Source organism: Agelaius phoeniceus, chromosome Z, assembly GCF_051311805.1.
Source record: "Agelaius phoeniceus isolate bAgePho1 chromosome Z, bAgePho1.hap1, whole genome shotgun sequence".
In the NCBI taxonomy this organism is placed as follows: Eukaryota; Metazoa; Chordata; class Aves; order Passeriformes; family Icteridae; genus Agelaius; species Agelaius phoeniceus.
In genome coordinates, this window is record NC_135303.1 from 71801468 (window position 1) to 71821873 (window position 20406).

At 39.1% G+C, this 20406-nt stretch overlaps 1 protein-coding gene across 1 annotated transcript; it reads right to left on the reverse strand.

Moving 5' to 3' along the window:
• Nucleotides 1–1957: 1957 nt before the first annotated feature.
• On the reverse strand, nucleotides 1958–20326 carry SLC30A5 (solute carrier family 30 member 5). Its single transcript, XM_054651669.2, has 16 exons — nucleotides 20054–20326; nucleotides 19733–19855; nucleotides 17259–17325; nucleotides 15889–15974; nucleotides 14414–14501; nucleotides 13606–13693; nucleotides 11929–12005; nucleotides 10607–10777; nucleotides 9684–9972; nucleotides 9114–9322; nucleotides 7951–8108; nucleotides 7197–7326; nucleotides 6581–6806; nucleotides 4977–5203; nucleotides 2984–3112; nucleotides 1958–2395 (listed from the first exon to the last, which is right to left on the reverse strand). Exons 1-16 carry the CDS (start codon nucleotides 20125–20127, stop codon nucleotides 2225–2227), a joined length of 2313 nt encoding a protein of 770 aa, XP_054507644.1. The 5' UTR covers nucleotides 20128–20326; the 3' UTR covers nucleotides 1958–2224.
• Nucleotides 20327–20406: the final 80 nt, after the last annotated feature.

Sequence of the window (20406 nt, forward strand, 5' to 3'; positions counted from 1 at the left end):
CAAATTTAAGATGGACAGTGTAAGATAGACAATGCTTGTTGCCATCATCTTCCTGCCAGGAGAGCCAGGAAGAACACTGTGCTTGCATGCTGGGTAACTTACTAAACCCTGCCAAATGCAAGCCAACATGCAGGTCTGCACTTGCCTGTGAAGTATACAGGTACGGGCTCATCTTCACTGCCACGATCACAGGGGCAGCCACCTTGATTTGTTTTGGGTTCTGCCGCTACTGAAGTAGGAAATGGCCATGTGCTCAGAGGAAGCTGTGACAAGCACAAAAGCTTTACAATTATGCTAAGATAATTATTTAAAAGACATATTCACACTCCTTTTCATCATCTTCATTTCATGTCACAATAGGGTTTACTAAAATATTATCAAATCTCGTACAACCATCTCAAAACAGGAGTGGCATATGTAAACATTAAGTGAAACTTTGAGATTAAAGCAAAACATCACCCTAGTTCTAGACTGAGCATAACTGTAGCTCATCAAGTGATAAGCCTTCTGGAGGAGACAAGGTAAGAAAAACACTGCTAAATGGGCAGAAAACAGGATCCAGCTTTGAGGAGGTGGCTGACTCTCCAGTGCTGTCCCAAGATATGAGGGACTGCAATTTATGCACTTCATCACTCTACACAAATGCGATGCAACTTCTAGAAGTTTTCTGACCACAGTTTTCCAAGTCAGTCTTGTACTGCAGACTGTTTTAGGTTGGGAGGAACTCCTTCAAGAGTAACAAAACAAACCACAGAAGTTGTATAACAATCTGATAACAAGCAGAATGGCTCAAGGATATCCCCAACTGCAGTCCTGGTAAATCTCTCCCAGTTATATCATTCCTTTATCACTCTGTTCTGTCCTTCAATTTCACTAACATCAAGTTTATTCTTATTATTATAGTATTCAAGAACCACTGAATACTAGAAACAAGAAAACAGTACAACAAAACAATACTGCCATGATACATGGGATGGTGAAAGATGTATTTGTTCTTGTTAACCACGGAATTAATTTCTTAAATTTCAAGGAAAATATTAATGTGCTACAGACAAGAAGAGGGGGGCACAAGAAGCCTGTGAACAGATGTAAGCACAACTACCTCTGAAGATGTATTTCATGATCCCATTGACAGGTTTTCATTAAACACATGGATTTGTTTTCTTTGCAGTATTTAAGTCCTCAACATCCATAATTCTTTCTTAAAGGCACTCTCTTTCACTTTCCAGTCAAGAAATCTCAATTTACTGTTCATTTCAGCAACTTGTCAAGTCCAAGACTACTTTCATAGTTTAGCATTCTAAACCTGAACTTCTTCCCTAGGTAATACATGGAGGTACAGTTGGCTACAGTACACCTGCAGCTGTAATGGTATTATTAAAAAAATTGAGTAAAGTACAGGATAACGTATCTTGAAAAGATGAAGTTTAGCAGAGTGCTAGGATGCTCACTGATTTATTACTTCTAGACTTCAAATATTGCATTTGCAGTTATTCATATAAAAAGTACAAAAAGTTTTATTTTAAGTGGTTTGAGTTGTGATTCTGAGTCTTCTCAGGAGGTGTTTTCATTTTTCTTCCCTATTTCTCGTTGTTAAATCTGTGGATTTCTTCCAAAAAAAATAGTTCCATACAAATGTAAAATGGTAACATATATTTGCTCTGGTGCATTAAGTATAGAAATCATATTTGTATGCTGAGACATAATATAAAAACTGTATATTTCTATTATCTAACAAAATATGCAAAACACAGAACTTGATGTTTTTAATCCCCATAATAAAGTGTTTTTTTCATTCCAAGAGTCTTCAAGCTATCTTTGAAAGAAAGAAAAGTAGTGCCCTGTTGATTGTTTGCATTCCAATATAAACTACTTCTATTTCCCACTGCTAACAAGAAATTAAAATACCGATGTTCCACACTTTGGAGAAAGTATGGAATATATCTGTGCTCATCTGCAAGTTTCAAGACTTCTGTTTAATAAACACCAAGTATAGTATATAAGATTTCAACTATTTTCACATTTACAGCAAGTACTCAAGTCCTTCTTATTTCCTTTATAAAAGCATCTCAATCCAATTAACAAAGATAGTACACTTATAAAAATTCAAATATATAGTACATTTGTTTCTGTACATGTATGTGCAAGATCTCCTTGCAAAAATACAAATATGGACTCAATTAGCTTGACCATTTACATCTCCTTTGGCAAATACAAATTTCTATCACATGATGTAAGTACCATCTTTGTAGTATTTCATGGATTCTAGCTGCTGAGTCATTGCAAGGACATCCTGAAATCCTGTACTGAGTCCAGACATGTGTTGAAAATAAGCTTCTTTCTCCACTTGGACAGTTAAGTTGTTTACGCCAGCATCTTTCAGAATTGCTGTGACCTGAACAGAATGGTACAGTTAACATTAGTATCGCACTTCACGTGTATCTCACAGTAACTCGCAGTATACTAGCTCTGCAATGCAGAAAATAAACCCCCATATATCATTGTGAAGAATTCAATTCTCTGGAAAGCAAAGACTAGCTTTAGAAGGTATGGCTTTGCAAGTTCTGCACACTGGGAGACTCTCAGTGTTGTGCATAGGAAATATATATCTTTTTAAGGAAAAGAAAAACCCAGGCAGATACGTAGTGGTATCCAGTTTTAGACATGTGATTAGCATCCAGGTATCTCTACTGTTTATTCCCTGTTTGGCAGGCCTGTTTTAACACTTCCCCTTCTTTTCTCAGAGCAGATGCAGTGCCACTGTCAGTCAGTGTTTTGGCAGATGTTCTAGCAAATAACTCTTTACATGACTAATTTCAAGCTAGCAGGAAAGGGGCAATACAGCATTAGAGACCAACTCTGAGACAATAACGTAGAGCTACAAGAAAATCTGCATGTCAGATTGAAACTTCAGTCTGTGACCAAAAGGGAGATGCCAAGTAGGAAGTTAAGGAATTAAGAGTCTAAAAACCTTGCACTGTACCTGCTGTACAATTCTCTGTTCCATCACATCTGATACCACTTGCACATGTATTGTGCCTGCCACAACAGTTGCAGAGTGACACCAAAAATGAGGATCTCTGTAGGATATAACTCCCTCTATTTTTTGAATCTGCGAAGAAATTTCATTAGCAAAAATTAAGTAATTTTAAACTTGTACATGGCTATTGGTGGATAATATTTCACAAGGAAACAAAACTGTAGCACAGCAGCTTTCCAACTAAGCTATATTCAGAAATATCTTGTATTGAAAGGTTACTTTGCTACTACTGTAAAATTCTAGAAGGTAAAAGTCAAATCAAAACTCCAGAAGAGCAATGCTAAATAGGATGAGGAAAAAAATCCCTTGATTTATGAACAGATCACAGGAACACAAATGGATAGACTAATCAGAATACTGGTCAGCATCTACTAGGGCACTGGTTACCTCACTGTTTAGCAGCTATATTTAGTTATCACAGCTGAACTTTATTCAGAGACATAACTTCTTTTCCATAATACATTAATTTTTTCAAATTGATCTTTGTTCTGGGTTGGCTGTGATGGTTTTTCAGAGCAGCTGATAGGGCACTGTATTTTGGATTCCTGCTTAAAACCATTTTGGTAACACACCAGTGATTTGGCTATTGCTGAACTGTTCAGGGTATTTCTTTTCCATCAGGCAGTTTCAAGGCTTTCTATTTTTCCCACTTTGCCCTTGCCCTGGCGGATAGGCTGGGGATGGGCAAGAAGCAGGGAGGTGACACAGCCAGGGCAGCTGACCCAAGCTGTCCACGGTGGGTTACTGCACACCATGTAACACCTTGCTCAGCAGTAAAAACTGGGTTAGAGGATGAAGGAAGGATTATGGCTTCCAAGGTGGCTGTTGTTTGGGGACTGCTTTTTTTTTCTTTTTTCCACTGCTCTTCCTTCACCTGTTATATTGCTCCCAGGGTTTTTTGCTTATGCTCCCATCCCACTGGTGGTGGTGTTGGTAAAGGATGGGAGTGAGCAAGTGGCTGTATGGATGCCTGGCTGCTGGACAGGGTCAACCTACAGCAAACACACTGTTTTACTGTGATGTAATTTTTAAAATGCTTTTCCTATTATCTTTTAATCAACTGGTCTTTGATTGATCAAGAAGTACTTTATTTTTCCCCAGTCTCTCAGAATTACTGTCCTCCCTCATCAAAAGTGAAACCACACTTTGCATGTCACTGTCCTTTCACTACATGAATCTCTCCCAGACAATTCCCATTTGTTCTTTTCTTTTTTCTTTTTCTCATGCAGACAAGAACACATTTTCCTATCTAGTAACTGATGGGACACCATAAGGATAGTCCTCCTTGAAGCCTCTAGTTGATGGTATCTTCGAAGAACTTTTGACTCATTCTTTTAAAGAGAGGAATTCTCCACACTGAGGTTCACATTACTATTCTGGGCAGGAACTTAAAATGAGGCAACAGCAAAGACTAGGTACAGCCTCAAAGCAGATGCCATACTACACCAGACAGGAAGAGAACAGTCTAGAATGAGAAAATAATTAGAAAAAACAGCTTAAGTTTTGCAATCCCACCTACTGTGAACCAGTATATCCTTCATGATATGGATAAGTCAGAAAACTTGAAATTACAAGCTTGTGATATAATCCTGTACCCTGAATGTTTGTAACAAGTTTTAAAAGGATGCAGGTTTAGGAACTGTATATTAGTTTCTCAGTACTACAGTGTGGTACATTTACCAAACTGTTACCACGCTTGTCTGAAATTATGGGCTATCCATAAAACCAAAAAACAGTGGAAGTCTTTTTAGCTGCAAACCAACTTTTATAGTTAGAACTAGTCATCCTGTCACTTCTCTGAAAAATAGATTTTAAACAACTTGAGACATGAAGTTGTCTAAGACAATAGAGAAGCTGACTGATCTGCTTATTTTAATAATCATTAAAAACAGTTACAGCTTTGTATGTTTGTATACAAAACCATTCATAATTGTACCTTTTCTAAAGCAGCATGCAGATCTTTCTCCTGTTCTGGAGGTATCCTCAACAAAAGCACTTGACAGGCATCTTTCAATAGTGGGATAACACTAAGAAAAATCAATGTAGCAATAAAGAGAGAGCAGAGCGGATCAGCTATGAGCCATCCAAATTGCTGAATAAATATTGTGGATACGATAACACCAACACTGCCAAGAGTGTCTGCTAACACATGCAGAAACACACCTAAAACCAAAACAAACAGAGTGATTAACAGATCTGTCTAAAATGTATGTATATATTCAATAGCAGAAACTTAGTAAGGCTTACTGAGTATCCTCAAGTTAAACAGAGACGACTCTTTGCCTAACCTGGGACAAAATACACAAAATATTTAGGTCTTCTAATGTTTAATTGCAAATTATTGTAAAAAATTATTTTTAATCTATGGGCCAATGATGTAGGCAGGCATCCACAGACTAAAGTATATGTGAATATGTGGGATTTGTACAATATAGCATAATCATTTACCTCTGTATATAAGGACTCATTGATCCCTAACAGAGAGTTAGAAGATCAGTGTACATTGCTTGCTAATGTATTATATGCTATACATGAATATACTGGCTGTTTTTTGTATGCCAATGTTACTCCAATTTTACAAGAGAATTGTTTCTGTGCTACTGCTATGAATCTTATACTTTCTACTGCTTTAACTGTGAGCTCATTCTCAATGTACACTCAATGGGCATAGAAAAATACTCTTCAACCATTGGTAAGATTAGTACTAGTTAGTTGTCAGGATTTTAAAGAATATTGAAACATGACTATATGCAGACTTAAAAAAATTACAGACATAATGAATATGAATAACCAGGATAATTGAGTTAAGACATAAAATAACATATGAAACACGAGACTGCTCACCATATTCTGACAAGCTTACACAGAAAACAGCATTTTTAAAGTTTTTTTTTAATAAGCTAGACAGCTGGTAAGTTTTTTTTTTTAATAAGCTATTTAGCTGGTAAATAACTATTTTCTAACCACTAGGGAAAAAATTCTATGCTGAACTTTCATATACAGTGCCCGTCTCAGTTAGCTTCATGATTTCATATTTCAAAGTTTTTCTTTACCACTTTATTTTCTGAATCACAAATAAAAACATATGCTATGCTGGTCTGTATTTGTCCTCCTGCTTCTTATCCCCTTCCCAGTATTTTTACAAACAGCTGTCACATGATTCCTAGAAGCATGGTAGTATCTTTATAGATAGAGACATTGTACCTTCATTTCCAGTTTGAACTTAGAAACAAGGACTTAAAACTCTTTGAGTATGGTTTACATACTCAAAGAGTATGTAAATGTTAGTGAGTACTATGGATTACTGCTTTTTATTGTTCCTTATGTATTACATACATATGCACAGAAATATCTCACATTTCTTCAAGTTAAATTCATAAATGGTTTGAGCATATCCTATATATGCATTTAATGACTGCCAGATCACTCCTCAAACGCGTTTTTAGATTGAGGGATAATACTGCATAGGTCTGATCCTGAAAATCTTCAGTCTCCTAGAAATCACGTACATGCCCTTAGGATTCAACAATCTGTACTTGCCTCTCATGTTGGTGTTCATGCCTCCTCCAGAAGACCCATGGGCATGTCCATGGCTGTGGCCATGGTCACTGTGGGAATGGCCGTGCCCGTGGCTGTGGCTGTGGCCATGGTGAGAATGGCTGTGATCATGTGTGGGACAGCCTCCCCGAGAAGCGCCGTGCGAGTGCGCGTGGCTGAAGGCGCAGATACCAACAAGGTTTACAATCAGCCCTCCAACAGACACCGGCTGTGAGAGGGAGAAAAGTCTTTAGCCCCACTGCATCCTCACAGGTATTCAAACTAATTTTCTAGAACATGGTAGCCAAAACCACCATGCATTTAATTAAGGAAAACTGTGGAAGCCACAACTTCTCTGGGCAACCTGTTCCGGTGCGTTACCACCTTCACAGTAAAGAATTCCCTCCTATTGTTGAATTAATTCCTAATATCTAATCTATACCTGCCCTGCTTCAGTTTGAGGCCATTTCCCCTTGTCCACTAAATGCCCTGGCAAAAAATTCCTCTCCAGCTCTCCTGAAGGCTCCCTTCAGGTACTGGAAGGACTATCACCCTGGAGATAAAAAATAAATGAACCATTAACTGCAAAACTACACTGAAACAGAAGGACAAAACTTACAGTTAGCATATTTGTATCTATATCTGGAGGATCTACTAGTCTTGCCACTGATTCCATGAAGACAAAGAAAGCAATCACCATCAGAAAGAGGCCATTAATAAATCCAGAGAGAATTTCTACACGTCCATACCTGAAAGTAAACACATATACATTTGAGAGTGAAGAATGGGTACTCTGAACAAATGTCAAAGTTGTAATAGATAAAGTTATAATTCTTTCAATACAGCATTAAGATTGCTGTGGTTTTTTTCCTCAATGTCACATAATCATGTCTCAATTCCTGAGTTATTTTTTTCTGGTCAAGAGGTGGCCAGTTTCCAACTGTCCAAACTCCATTATAATAAAACAATGTAGAAGTATTCTCTTATATATACTGCCCATTCAGGACTTCAAACTGCTAAACTGCTATGCAAACATATAAAGTTACATTATTTCAGCTGAATCTAAATCTTCATATGAACACTGGTTTTTGACATAGATTTCTGTTTGATATAAATGCCTAGCATGAGGCAATTTCTAAAGAATATTCAGTGATAAAAGTTTTACTTGTAGAGATAAATGAAAGTTACATTTCAGACACATTTTTTTAACAGGTAAGAAGAGAATAGCATGAGTACAAATGGAAGAGAAGAGACACAGCAAAAAACACACAGAAGCATGCATTACTAAAATATCCCATACATACCAAGACATTTTGAAAATGAGCAAGGAGAGTTAAGTTTCAAATAGTCCTTAAAGAACCCAAGATACATACCCATATGAAAATATGCGAGTTGCTTTCCACCTTGTCATCAGAGCTGCAAAAAGCCCCATCACTAACGCAGAACAATCAAAAAGCATGTGAAATCCATCAGAAATAAGACCAAGGCTATTGGTCCATACTCCATAAAAAAGCTCCACAAAAGTGAAAGCCTAAAACAAAACAGAGTTTAAGTTTTTCCTTAAATATTAACTTGTGTATTAACGTTTTGGTAGATAGCAGGATATTCTTTTCATAGAACACTCAATATTTTTCAAGGTACTGTTCTAAGTATTTCTAGACCATTATTCCTCTCCTCCAATGAAATACATGATGCACTCCAAGTCTATAAAGACATATTTTTTAACTCACTCTCCTTACAGACTCACACATAAAAACCAACTCTTTACGGGAGTAAATTTTTTTTTCCAATTTTGAACTGACATTCTGCAGACAAATTCTAAGCATTTTATCATTAAAAATGCAAGGGCTCTGATCTGATACATTATTAGTGTAAAAGTAATGTGGTCTATAAATCTGTTAATGCCAACATTTTCTTCACTATTGACTGTTTAAATCTTAGGAATTGGCTCTTAGAAAGGTACACAAGGAAACATTTTTAATACATACATTTACCCTGTACATTTTACTATTATTAATCCATCTGCTCAAAAACTTTTTTCCGATCTTTCATATTCCATAATGGAATTCCTTACAGTTAACACAGATACTTCAAGTTTCTCCCCTTATTTTCCAGATCTTTGCAAATGAGGTTCTACCAGTTTTGCTTACCGCATCATCTTTTCCTATTCAAAAAGAGAGAAGCTAAAAATAAAACTAGCCTGCTCCAATATGACACTAATCAATCCCCTAACTTCTACTTTGTTGTCCTCATCCTTATCACTTTCACTGAGGTATTATCAGTTTCACCTGCTGGCAACATTGATGTATCTCAACCTTCAACATACCATCATACAAGTACTCAGTTACTGGTATAACCCTTACACACAGAACCAGTGCTGCACTGTGACAACAAATTAGTACCACTACTTAAATTGCCCTGTCAAAGGCCACTTTCAAACAAATAAATTATGGGAATCTTCTAAAGAATAACTCTTCTTTTTTCATTATATATGCACTATTGTGATTGGGTTCAAAGAAAAAAACCATGCACTCACCAGATTTAGGCACAAGAAATAGAAGATCTGCCGAGAATCATACTCCTCAAGGATTTGTTTCAGTGACTCCTTAATGAACCGAGGCAATGACTGGGAGCTTTGCTGTAATGCATCACCCATGAAGTTATAGAGAGGAGTGCCTTCAGGGGAATAGCCAATAAGGGTACCCTTCTGCCCTTTCCTGGAGGGGGAGGACAGGATATTGGCAGCTGCAAGGAAAGTATTGAAGTTTTTGTTGCTGTTTCTAAGCTTCACAGCTATTTTATAATGTGTTTAATCAGCAATCAAAGTTTACATGAAATTTTCTGGCAGCAAATTGATTGCCAACTTCATCTTGGGGTTTATTATTGGATTTCAGTGCTATGTAAAATTAGATCATTGCTTCCACAACAGATCACATTAATTTTTTTTTTTGTAGACAAACAATAGAAGAGCGAAAAGCTACAGGCTGCCTTATGCCAAAGAATCCATAAAAGCTTGTCCAAAAGAATTCCGCACACCTCAATTTTCTGATTGGCTTCCCAGTCACACAGACCATAGATTTACTATAGTTTAGACAAGAATACGTACATAAAACAAAGAAGACAGCACTCACTACCACCCCTCCAGAAAGAACATGCTCTGTGCTTTCATGGTGTGGTGGCTTGTTCATAGCTCGAAGCTGGTCTGTTATTGGATGTGTCCAAAAGTTTCCAAAAAGCAGAGCACTAATGAAAATAAGAAAGGATCCATATCGAGCACATGTGGAAGCTTCCATCTTCACAGAGCATATGGACTCCACGTAGAAATCCAGGATCACAACAAAGAAGATGACTGTTATGAAAGGCATGATGAGAGATGACCAAGACTCTACTTTACTCTGCAACAAAAAAAAAAATTTCAAACAGGACTGCCCACCAGAAGAGTGACTGTATTTATAGCATTAAATGTAGTTCACTTGAATTACAAGTGTTTTCACTAATCCATAAAACATAAATACTTTTATATTTTCAATTTATCACATAAACATATAATTCCAGATATAAAAAGAGACATATATCTAAAATGCACTGAAGCACTTTATTTTAAATACCTTTCTGTTCGTAAAAGGAATTCCATATACAATGCCATGGTTGCAATGGCCTACTCTCCCTATGCACGCAAGCATAAAGAGCATTTTTTAAAATGATAATAAATTATCTACTTCTTAGGGATAAAAGAGCACTGTATTTATAAAGTCATTAACGCTTGTGCAATGTTAGTAGATGAACCCAAGATATAGTATCTGAGCTAGAAGGATAAAACACATTTATCATACAAACAAGGAAATTAAAGTATCACACAGATAAAAAACAAATATAGAAGAAAAGCATAATGGAAAATTTTCAAACAAAGCTTACTACAAAAATAAAGACAGCAACATCGGTAATTTCAAAGATATTTTAAAGGAAAGATTTAAATTACAATTCACAATCATTACAAAAAATTATTTACTTTTGTACTTATTATCTTACCTCTGTTGTCAGAGAGAGAACAATAACCCATGGGCACAACAGAAGGACGGAAACAAGGTGGGACAAAGCTTGAAGACGCTTGGCTCCACCTACATCTACAGATAGTTTTCGGGATGCCATATGAAAACCAACCTTGCAGCACAATGCCAGTACCAGAAGCAATACTCCACCCTGGAAACATAACAAGATTCCATTAGCATTTCTTAAGTACTAAAAAACTTACTCCAAATACAGTGACACTTACAAGGAGGAAATATTAATGTGTTTTCCTTAACTGGAAACAAAAGCCAAAACTAGGATATTTCCTGTAATTTTATTCTAGCTACAAACAGCAATATAGCATACAGAGTTGTGCCTTAGCACTCTTCACAACAGCCTGAGTTGAATTTTAAAACTCTCAATAGTGTGAATTGGCATATGCCAGCAGCAAGATGGTAGCAAACAGCATCTGAGGAAGAAGAAAAATCACCCAAGATTTTCCCATCTTCCATTATAAAAAGCGTGTTGAAAGCATATATAAACCCCCAAAGATTCATATCATCTTGTCATCTAGAACCTTCATAGCCTTTTCATCCACTTACCTTTGAACACACCTTATTTGTTCACAATATACTCTTTCAAAATTTTTCTTTAGATGTATTACAAGACACACAGCATCTCATCTCCCTTAGATCACACTTGCTTTTCTGCACCATTAACCAGTCTTTCTAATATTTGATTTATTTTTACATTAATACATTTTCAGCTGCTCCATTTTTTTTCCTGTTTTAGTCCTCAATTAAGCCACTTTAGCAAGACTAAGGTAACACAACTCAATCAGGCAATTCAACTCTGTACAGTCAGATAATGATATTCAGCTATTCATACCACCAAATACAATGGGATTATCTTACTGAGAAGTATCAGAATCTGTGTCTTCAAATACAAGTATAATGTAAAGGAAAGACTGGGGAAAGCTAAAGATGCAGAAACAAAACACAGGTACCAAAAGTGAGTAAGAAGTGGTTTGTAGGCAAAGCATTATAAACACCAAGAACACTGATGACAGAATATTTCATGATAATTTTAATGAGGCTTGTTAGGCTATGCATTACAGCAAAGTCCTTATCAACTATAAAGGTTGAATATTGTATGGTTTGGCTTGCTGTATTGAAGCTCCTTATACTCCAATCAGTGTGCAAAAATTACAGTGCTTGTTCAGTTCCAATATGGGGTAGGGATGTCCAACCTTTTGGTTTTGATTCAGGCTTGGATTAGCTCAGAGCTGATGAAATTCTTATCTTCAAAACTTAAATAAAGATTCTAAAATACATGTTATTTACCTTGTGATCTGCAACACCCAGGAAAGCAATGATTGTATACAGAACATGAGTAAGAGCACTGTCATGATGCCCCTCAGCTAAATAAAAAATTAAGGAAGAATTTCTTTAGATTTTCTTTTTTTTTTTTTTTTTAAGCAAGAACAGGCAAAGGTAGCAGAACACAGAAAGCAGAGGTAAGCAAACTGAGCTTTATGCTGTGTTAGCATGTGCAGGACAACCAGAGATCGGGCCCAGCAGTCAGCATGGGTTTGTGAAAGGCAGGTTCTGACTGACCAGCCTGATCTGCTATGATGAAGTGACCTGCCTAGTAAATGAAGGAAAAGCTGTGGACGCATGGATGCCTTGGACACCATTTCCCACATGATCATTCCAGAGAAACCAGTTGCTCCTGGCTTAGGCAGTTACACTGTTCACTGAATGAATAACTGCCTGGATGGCCAGGCCCAGAGAGTGGTGGTGAGTGGAGTTACATCCAGCTGGTGTTCAGTCACCAGTGCTGTTCCCCAGGGCTCAGTACTGGGGCCAGTCCTGTTTAATACCTTCACCAATGATCTCATGGAGGGCACCCTCAATCAGTTTGCAGGTGACACCAAGCTGGGTGGGAGTGCTGATCTGCTGGAGGGCAGGAAGGCTCTGCAGAGGGATCTGGGCAGGCTGATCATGGCTGAGGCCAGTGGTGTGAGGTTCAACAAGGCCCAGTGCTGGGTCTTGCCCTTGGGTCACAACAACCCCAAGCAGCTCCACAGGCTGGGGCAGAGTGGCTAGAAAGCTGCCCAGTGGAAAAGGACCTGGGAGTGGCTGAACATGAGCCAGGGCATGCCCAGTGTGGCCAGCAGGAGCAGGGCAGTTATTGTCTCCCTGTACTGGACACGGGTGAGGCCACACCTCAAATCGTGTGTTTAGTTTTGGGCCCCTAAGTACAAGACGACACTGTGATGCTGAGGTGTGTTCAGAGAAGGGCAGCAGAGCTGGGGAGCACTTACAAGGAGCAGCTGATGGAGGTGGGCTTGTTTAGTCTGGAGAAAAGAAGGCAGCTCAGGGCAGATCTTACCACACTCTACAACTACCTGACAGCATGTTGAACCCAGGTGAGGGTCAGTTTTTTCTGACAGGACAAGAAGAAATAGCCTTAAGTTGCATCAGGTATTAATATTAGTATTGAGTAGATTGAGTGTTAGGAAGAATTTCTTCAGGCAGAATTATCAAGCATTGAAACAGGCTGCCCAAGGAAGTGGCTGAATGAACATCTTGCTGGCTTTTAAAATACATGGATGTAGCCCTTAGGGATATGATTTAGTGACAGGCTTGATAGTGCTGGGTGAACAGCTGGACTTGACCATCTTAAGGTGCCTTCCAACTCAGGCCATTCCATGACTCACTCTATTTTGTGATTCTACTCACAGAAAACTTAAGTAAATTCATCAGTAAGGTTCCAGAATACACCATTTGCGTAATTCCATGTTTTTATTCTTCCTTTGGAAAGTTTACTTTCACCTTGTTTGTTTTCACTGCCCATCTGTAGACGTACTACTTTTTGTCAGTACACTATGAGGAGATGATCAATTGAAAACTAACTTCAAAATCACTTCTAATTATAATTTAATTCAGTACACTCAATTTCACGTTTTTCTGCTCCAGTACTAAGAGTCACTTGCACTTTCACATAAAAAAGGATACGATGTTCTGCTATTTTAGCCATGAGGTCATCATTATCAAAAAGTAGTAAGCAGATGATAGCTATGATGAAAAATGCAGCACCTCTTGTCTGTAAAATAAACCCAAACAAACAAATAATAAACAACCAAACAACAAAAAACCCCAAGTATTTCTAAACTGGTACAACAGATTACTGTAAAAAAATCTAAGAAATCGGTCCTCTCCTTCCCTGCTTCCTGATCAATGTAAGCATACTCCAGTAAGAAAACCATTAAAGAAACTCCTATTGTTTTTAAGTGACCTTGACAATATAATTTCACATTTTTTCTGTTTTTAAGACTTACCAGACAACTCAGGACACATCACCACTGCAGCAAGCTAGATGCCAGTGTCTTATGAACTTTAAGTGTGATTACTTTCTTCATGGTGTCTTTCTGCCTGCCAGAATGCACTGCTACTTCAGCCTGATGATTTAATATTTCATAGCATCAATGAGCTACAAACAAGATCTGTACAAACTGTTGGATTTTGTCTTACAGGACCTAAAGGCTAAAGAAATATGCAAAGACTATGAGAAAGAATAGCTCTGAAGTTCTTTTGTTGGGAAAGGATAGAGGTAGCTATGAAATCCCAGCTTCCAGAGCTTTCACCACCCAGACTTAAACCACTGCGAGTAGTACATCTTACTATTTCACCATAATTTAAAAAAAAAAAAAAATTGCATTTTCTATGAACATGGATCCAAAACACAGTTTGTTCCAGGTAAAGAAGTACTTGAATTTATAGGACTTAGTATGTTTTTCATTTGGTAAAAGAGATTTTTAAATACCTTTGCTGGTCCTCCACCTGAGCTTGTGAACAAGACACTAAGGAGTGACAGCACAACCACATCACTGTGTTCAAACAGTAATAATGTTCTATAAAAAAAGAGAAATAAATACTCTATTTACAATTAATTTACTTCAAAACCTTGATATAAACTATTTCAGCTAAAATAAGTGACACAACAAAGATCTATCCTATGATTACAACAGCAGGTTTAAAAATGCAAAAGAAAAAACACAAATCAATTTGCCTTCACCAGCAATAGATCTAGCTGCAGACAACTATACATGTTACAAAACAGGAACTTCCTAATTCAAGTAATAGATTTAAATTATTCATTTATGGATAACTTTAAATAGTATTTTCTTCTAGCAACACAACAAGATACCAACTTGTTCAAGATGGAGTTCTTATTCCCACTATAATACCTCCTCTAAACCAGTTTCTGCTCCCAGAGAAAAAAAGATGTCCTGTTCTGCACTACTGTGTCCTGTTCATTGAGGTGCTGATGACCTAGTAGCTTATGCCACCTCAAAACCTCTTAATTGCCGAAAATAAAACATTCTAGCTTCCATGCTACCTCCTTCAGACAGCAAAGGCTAACTACCAAGCTGTATTGACAGCTTTCCTGAGCAGAACATGAAAGTAATTCTTGCCCTCAAGTTTATCAAATGCTTTTGCAATCCTCTCTAGAGCAATACAACATGACTGGACCCATGTAACTGGTTTGGTTTGGGAAGACTGCCAGCACCCAGAAGGACATAAGAGTATTAACTACGTTAATATAATTAATCACAGTATTATTACTCTTAGGTATGCCTTCTCCTATGTAGATGATAAAAATTCACCTTCATAAAACATATCATTTAAGGCTTTACTTTCCTCTCTAGATTGAAAGATGCTTTCCAATATATTAACCTTAATTTTGAAAGTCTAACTACTCTTTCATAGTTACTCAGTCAGTAGTACTAACACACAGCACAAATGGTTACCCAATTTCAGCACAGAGCACACAGCCAACCAGATAAAGAAGTACTCTGCAACAAGTACAGAAATTGATTCTAGTCACCTGTCAAAGAATACCAGCTGCTACCATTAGCCATCAAGCCATGGACTCCAAACAGGTAAATAAACAGTTGGCATTACATTAATGAAAGCAGGGAAGTGACAAAAACTGCACGAAGTCACCTTGATGTATCACTCACATCAAGTGTTTAAGCACTATCAAGAATTTCACTGGCATCTCATAAAAGAAGTAGTTCTTCTGGTAGAAGAAATTTACCAGTTCTACAGAAATTATATGTACTTTTTCCCAACCACTAAAGATTTCACATGAAAATTCATAAGGATTCAGTAAGTTTTTGTATATACATCAAATGGCTAGCAGCATTGTCTGACAGACAGAAAAAAAACCCCAAAGGAGCAAGACAGGGAAGGATCATAAAAGAGAACCAGTATTTACAGTAGATTTGTATTTACCTCAGTGGTCCACATAGAGTAAGGCCAAAAAACCATAAGAGTGAAATGATACATCCAACAACGGCATGCTTAAAAATTTTGATCCACTGCAAAAGAAAGGTATTTCATTATAATTTTCTCCAGAGTTTCAAAATGAACACTCTATTACTAGGACTGTTTTAGCACAATAGCTGTAGAAATTGAGGGGAAAACATGTGCTTTGTAAGTTCCATACTTATAATTAAAGTATGATTATTTTCTTGGATACTTTGCCAGGCAACTAAGAATTATGTGGACATCTATGAACCAGAATTTTTTATACCACAGTCTTAAATTCTGTAACATTGTCTGAGTTCTCTTCAACAAAAAAGTCTGGAAATTAGTTAAAAAAAATCAAGTCCATTTACCTATTTTGTAATCTATTGTATATATCAGAAAAAGATAAACAGAATAAGAACTAGATAAAATGTACAAATTGAGGCTAAGACCTTATGCCTACAAATATTTATGCATGTGTTATATTCTTTCTTCAGGAATTAGGCTGTAATTCAGATATTCAATACTTTATTAACTTCAGATGCAAGTTTTAGAAGAAATTAATTCTGGAAATATGCTAAACAAGGTGAAGCACCTACAACAAATATACCATCTTCAAAATCCAAAATTTGAAAATTTTTAGCAAAAGTAAAACCATATATGGACAGATTTTTCTGAACCCAAATCAAAGATGCCATTTATTCCTGTTTACATTTTTAAAATTCTGCTACATGCATCTAGTCATGAAAGCAGTTGACACAAGGAACACTTTGAGGCTATCCTTCAGATTCTGTCTACTTGCTGCACACACTAGATCAAGGTTTTGTGCACACCATTACATAAATCCAAGATGCATATGAAGCAGGTGAAGAAAATTTATTTCTTACAAATCAGCACGTTCCAACCTGGCTCTACTCTAAACTCCTTGGGATACAGCAAACTCACCAAGGTCTGATGAGCAGCTAGATTAGGCCGTTGTCACATGCAGATGGGACTCTTCTGTTCTGAGTGACAAGACTGGAGCGTTTTGACATCCCGGCAGTCCAGAAATTGCCTGCCTAACTGTCCAGGTCGGCTAAGCAGACTGAGCTCTCTGTTTGAAAATCCACTCCCTACAGCTGATGCTGGCTTGGCGATAAGGACCAGCCTTTTCACTATACTCTCAAAAAGCAGCTGACAAAAGCTAAGAAGAATTAATGTTTCAGCCCACAAGACAGAGTTAGTAGTATACCTCTAGAACCCGTAACCACATCTTCTAAGTGGAGTAATCTTTGTTCACCTTTCAGTTTTGGCAAGAGCCATACTGCCAAGAATATCTACAAAGATGCAAGTCACTCCTACATATGTCAACTCACCTGACGCTTCGTTACCACTTTTCCAGATGAAAATGGCTTTTGAAACAAAACCATAAAAAAAGCAGACCTGTCAAAAGGAGAAAGTTTCGTCTATTAGTTTATTAGCAGTCAGCTTTCCATCTAAACAACTAGGTCTAAACAACTAGGTTTCTCATATCTGGCTCAGTTTACAAAATGGCTTCCTCTACATTTTATCCATCAACAGGCCACATTGACAACAGTCACTGGTTTTATTTTCCCTGCTGCATTACCATCATCAGTTACCAGTACTACAGTGATGACAAATGAACTTCAGTTCTGGTCAACTTCAAGTGCCAGTTCTTGAGAGAATGGCTAATGATACGTTGACTTGTGATTTACAAAAATCAAAATAACTGATCTCAAAAGTTTTGAAGAGAAATAATACTCTGATTTTTATTAGCAAGATAGGTATACAAAAAGGCTTACTCATATACAGAATGCTGAATACACAGTCCTGTAGGAATAAAAGATACAGCACACAACTTCTTCAAGTGGGATCAAAAGTGATGGGCAAAAAAAAACTATGTTGCTTGGAAACATGCAAGAAAGAAGTCCATAAATATACTTCAATATGACATAAAAAGAAAAAATGAAATTCCAAATGTTCCAACTCTGTCAAGTTTATTACATAAATGATCCTCCATATCTCATCAGGTAAACATGAAACAGGATTTTGTCTGCAAAGATTGTTTTGGTGTATTTGCTATCAGTTTTCACACCTCACCCCTCAATCTAGGAAAAACAGGAGCTGAATCCCACAACTACTTCAGGAATACAAACTATAAGGAAGAAAGCTGACCTTCCACACTCTTGTTAACAAAATTTGGACATGCCTGAGTGTCCTGGTTTCAGCTTGGACTGAGATAAACTTTTCTCAGTAGCTGCTCCTCCAGTGCTACTGCTAGTGCAGTGCTGTTTTAGATTCAGTGTGAGAACAATGTTGATAACACAGTTTTGGCTGCTCCTTAGTGATGTTTATCCAAAGGTAAGGACTTTTCGGTTTCCCATGCTCTGGCAGCAAGCAGGTGCAGCAAGCTGGGAGGCACCATGACCAGGAGACCTGGCCCGAACAGGCCAAAGGGATGTTCCATACCATAAATACCATTTACTCAGTACAAAAACTGGGGGAACTACCCACATGGGGTCTGATTGTGGTTTGGGGTTGGGCCAGGTATCATCATTGTGTGTTGAGCAGATGCACTGTGCATAATTTCCTTTTATTACTATATTTTGCTTATTAACTTATTAATAATTTATTAGCTTATTAATTTCAATTATTAAACTCTCCTTATTGCAACTTGCAAGTTTTACTTTTTGTTTTCTTCCTCATTCTCCTCCCCAGCCCCCTGGGATGGGGGAAGGTGAGAGCACATTTGTGTGATGGTGGATTGCCAGATGGAGCAACAGTCACACCATCACCAACAGCACTGTCAGAACAGGCCCAACTTTGAAGCTGGAAAAACACCGAAGTTTCTTGAGGGCAGAGAGGCCTTACAGAGACATGTGGAAAGACTAGAAAGCTGGACAACTGTCAATGATATGGAAAGAACGAGTGCTCATTCTCCATCTGTGGCAGGGTAACCCTGCTTGTATGCACAAAGCAGGGAACAAAAGGATGGATGGCAGCCCCACAAAAAGAAATCTGGAGGTCTGGGTTGATGGAAAATTGAATATGGGACAACAAAAAGGGTCAGCTGTATGCTGGGGTGCATTTGCATTCGAGCACAGCATCATCAGCTGCTCAAGGAAGGTGATTGTCCTGCTCTGCAATGCACTGATGGGGCCCCAGCCAGGTCCTGTGTGCAGTTTTGGGTGCCTCTGTATCAGAAGGACATCAAAGTGTTAGAGTGCATCTAAGGGAGGCAGCCAAGATGGTGTAAGGTCTCAAGAGCAAGAGGAGTATCTGAGGTTGCTTGGTTTGCTCAGCTTAGAGAAGGCTGAAGGGTGACCTCATGAGACCTTCTTCAGTGTAGGGACAGGGATGTTGATCTCCAGTGACCAGTGACAGGGCATGAGAGAGAATGACACTGCATCAGGGTAAATTCATACTGTACATTATGGAAAGGTTCTTCACTAAGAGGGTGGCTAGCCACTGTAACTGGCTCCCCAGCAGTGTCACAGCTCCAAACCTGTCAGAGCTCAAGGAGTATCAGGAGAACACTCTTGATCATATGTTTCAGTTTCAGGTGGTTGTGTGAGGAGCAGAGAGTTGGACTCAATGGACCTTATGGGTAATTTCCAACTTGAGACATTGCAAGACACTGAAATTACAGTGAACAGAAATGTGAAGCAAAAACACTGCTATGAACAGAGAACTTCCTGGACTCATTATTATGCCTTCTCCTCTTCGAGTAAATGATAACAACATAATGCAGGGTTATAACCTTGACTCTGTCAAAGAACACCCAAAGTATTACGCGTGGGGCACAAGGCTCCACCCTCTGCACACTCACCCCAGCTGCACTACGAAGATAAACTGCACGAGGTGGACCACTTTCAGAAGATCATAGGATTCAAACAGCCCCACGGCTTTCAAAACCTTGGCGAAGCACAGCAGCACGATGTACCGAGTCAGCCTGTGGAAGGAGAGAGGCCGGTTCGCACCTGCCACGCCGCCGCCCGGGCCCGGGCCGGCCCCGACGCCTCAGCGAAGGCCGCCGGCTCCCCGCCCCCGACAGGGCGGGGGGCGATGCCCGCTGCCCCCCTGAAGAAGGGACGGCGACGGGCCGCCCGCTGGAGTCAGCAGAGCGGCCGCTCCCCCCCGCCGCCGTTACCGGGCGCTGGGCACATCCACAGGCCCCAGCGCGCCGCCGCCGGCCAGGGCCTGCCCGCCGTACGGCTGCTCCATGGCGGGACGGAGGGAGGCAGCTCCTGCAGGCAACGGCTGCGAGCGCTCAGGAGTAGCTGAGGCGCGGCCCGCCTGCCCTGCGCCGGGAGCGCCGCATCGCCCGCGGGCAGTGCGGCGAGGCGGGAACCGGGGGAACGGGACGGGAGCCGGGGACGGGGAACGGGAAATACGGGAGGTAGAGCTCCCGCTAGCGCGCGTGCGCGTGCGCGGTGCGCAGGCGCCGCGGGGCGGGGCCGGGGCCGTGAGGGGAGCGGCTCCCTCCCCTCGGGGCGGGGCGCG

What these genes read in the sequence shown, in the direction of transcription:
- SLC30A5 (XM_054651669.2), bottom strand. Translation starts at nt 20,127, where the DNA reads ATGGAGCAGCCGTACGGCGGGCAGGCCCTGGCCGGCGGCGGCGCGCTG. An exon ending in CAGGTGGAGGACCAGCAAAG is followed by an intron (nt 13,694 to 14,413) that starts GTATTTAAAAAT and finishes TTTATTTTACAG; the next exon opens with ACAAGAGGTGCTGCATTTTT. An exon ending in CATGAACACCAACATGAGAG is followed by an intron (nt 5,204 to 6,580) that starts GCAAGTACAGAT and finishes TTTTGGTTTTAG; the next exon opens with GTGTGTTTCTGCATGTGTTA.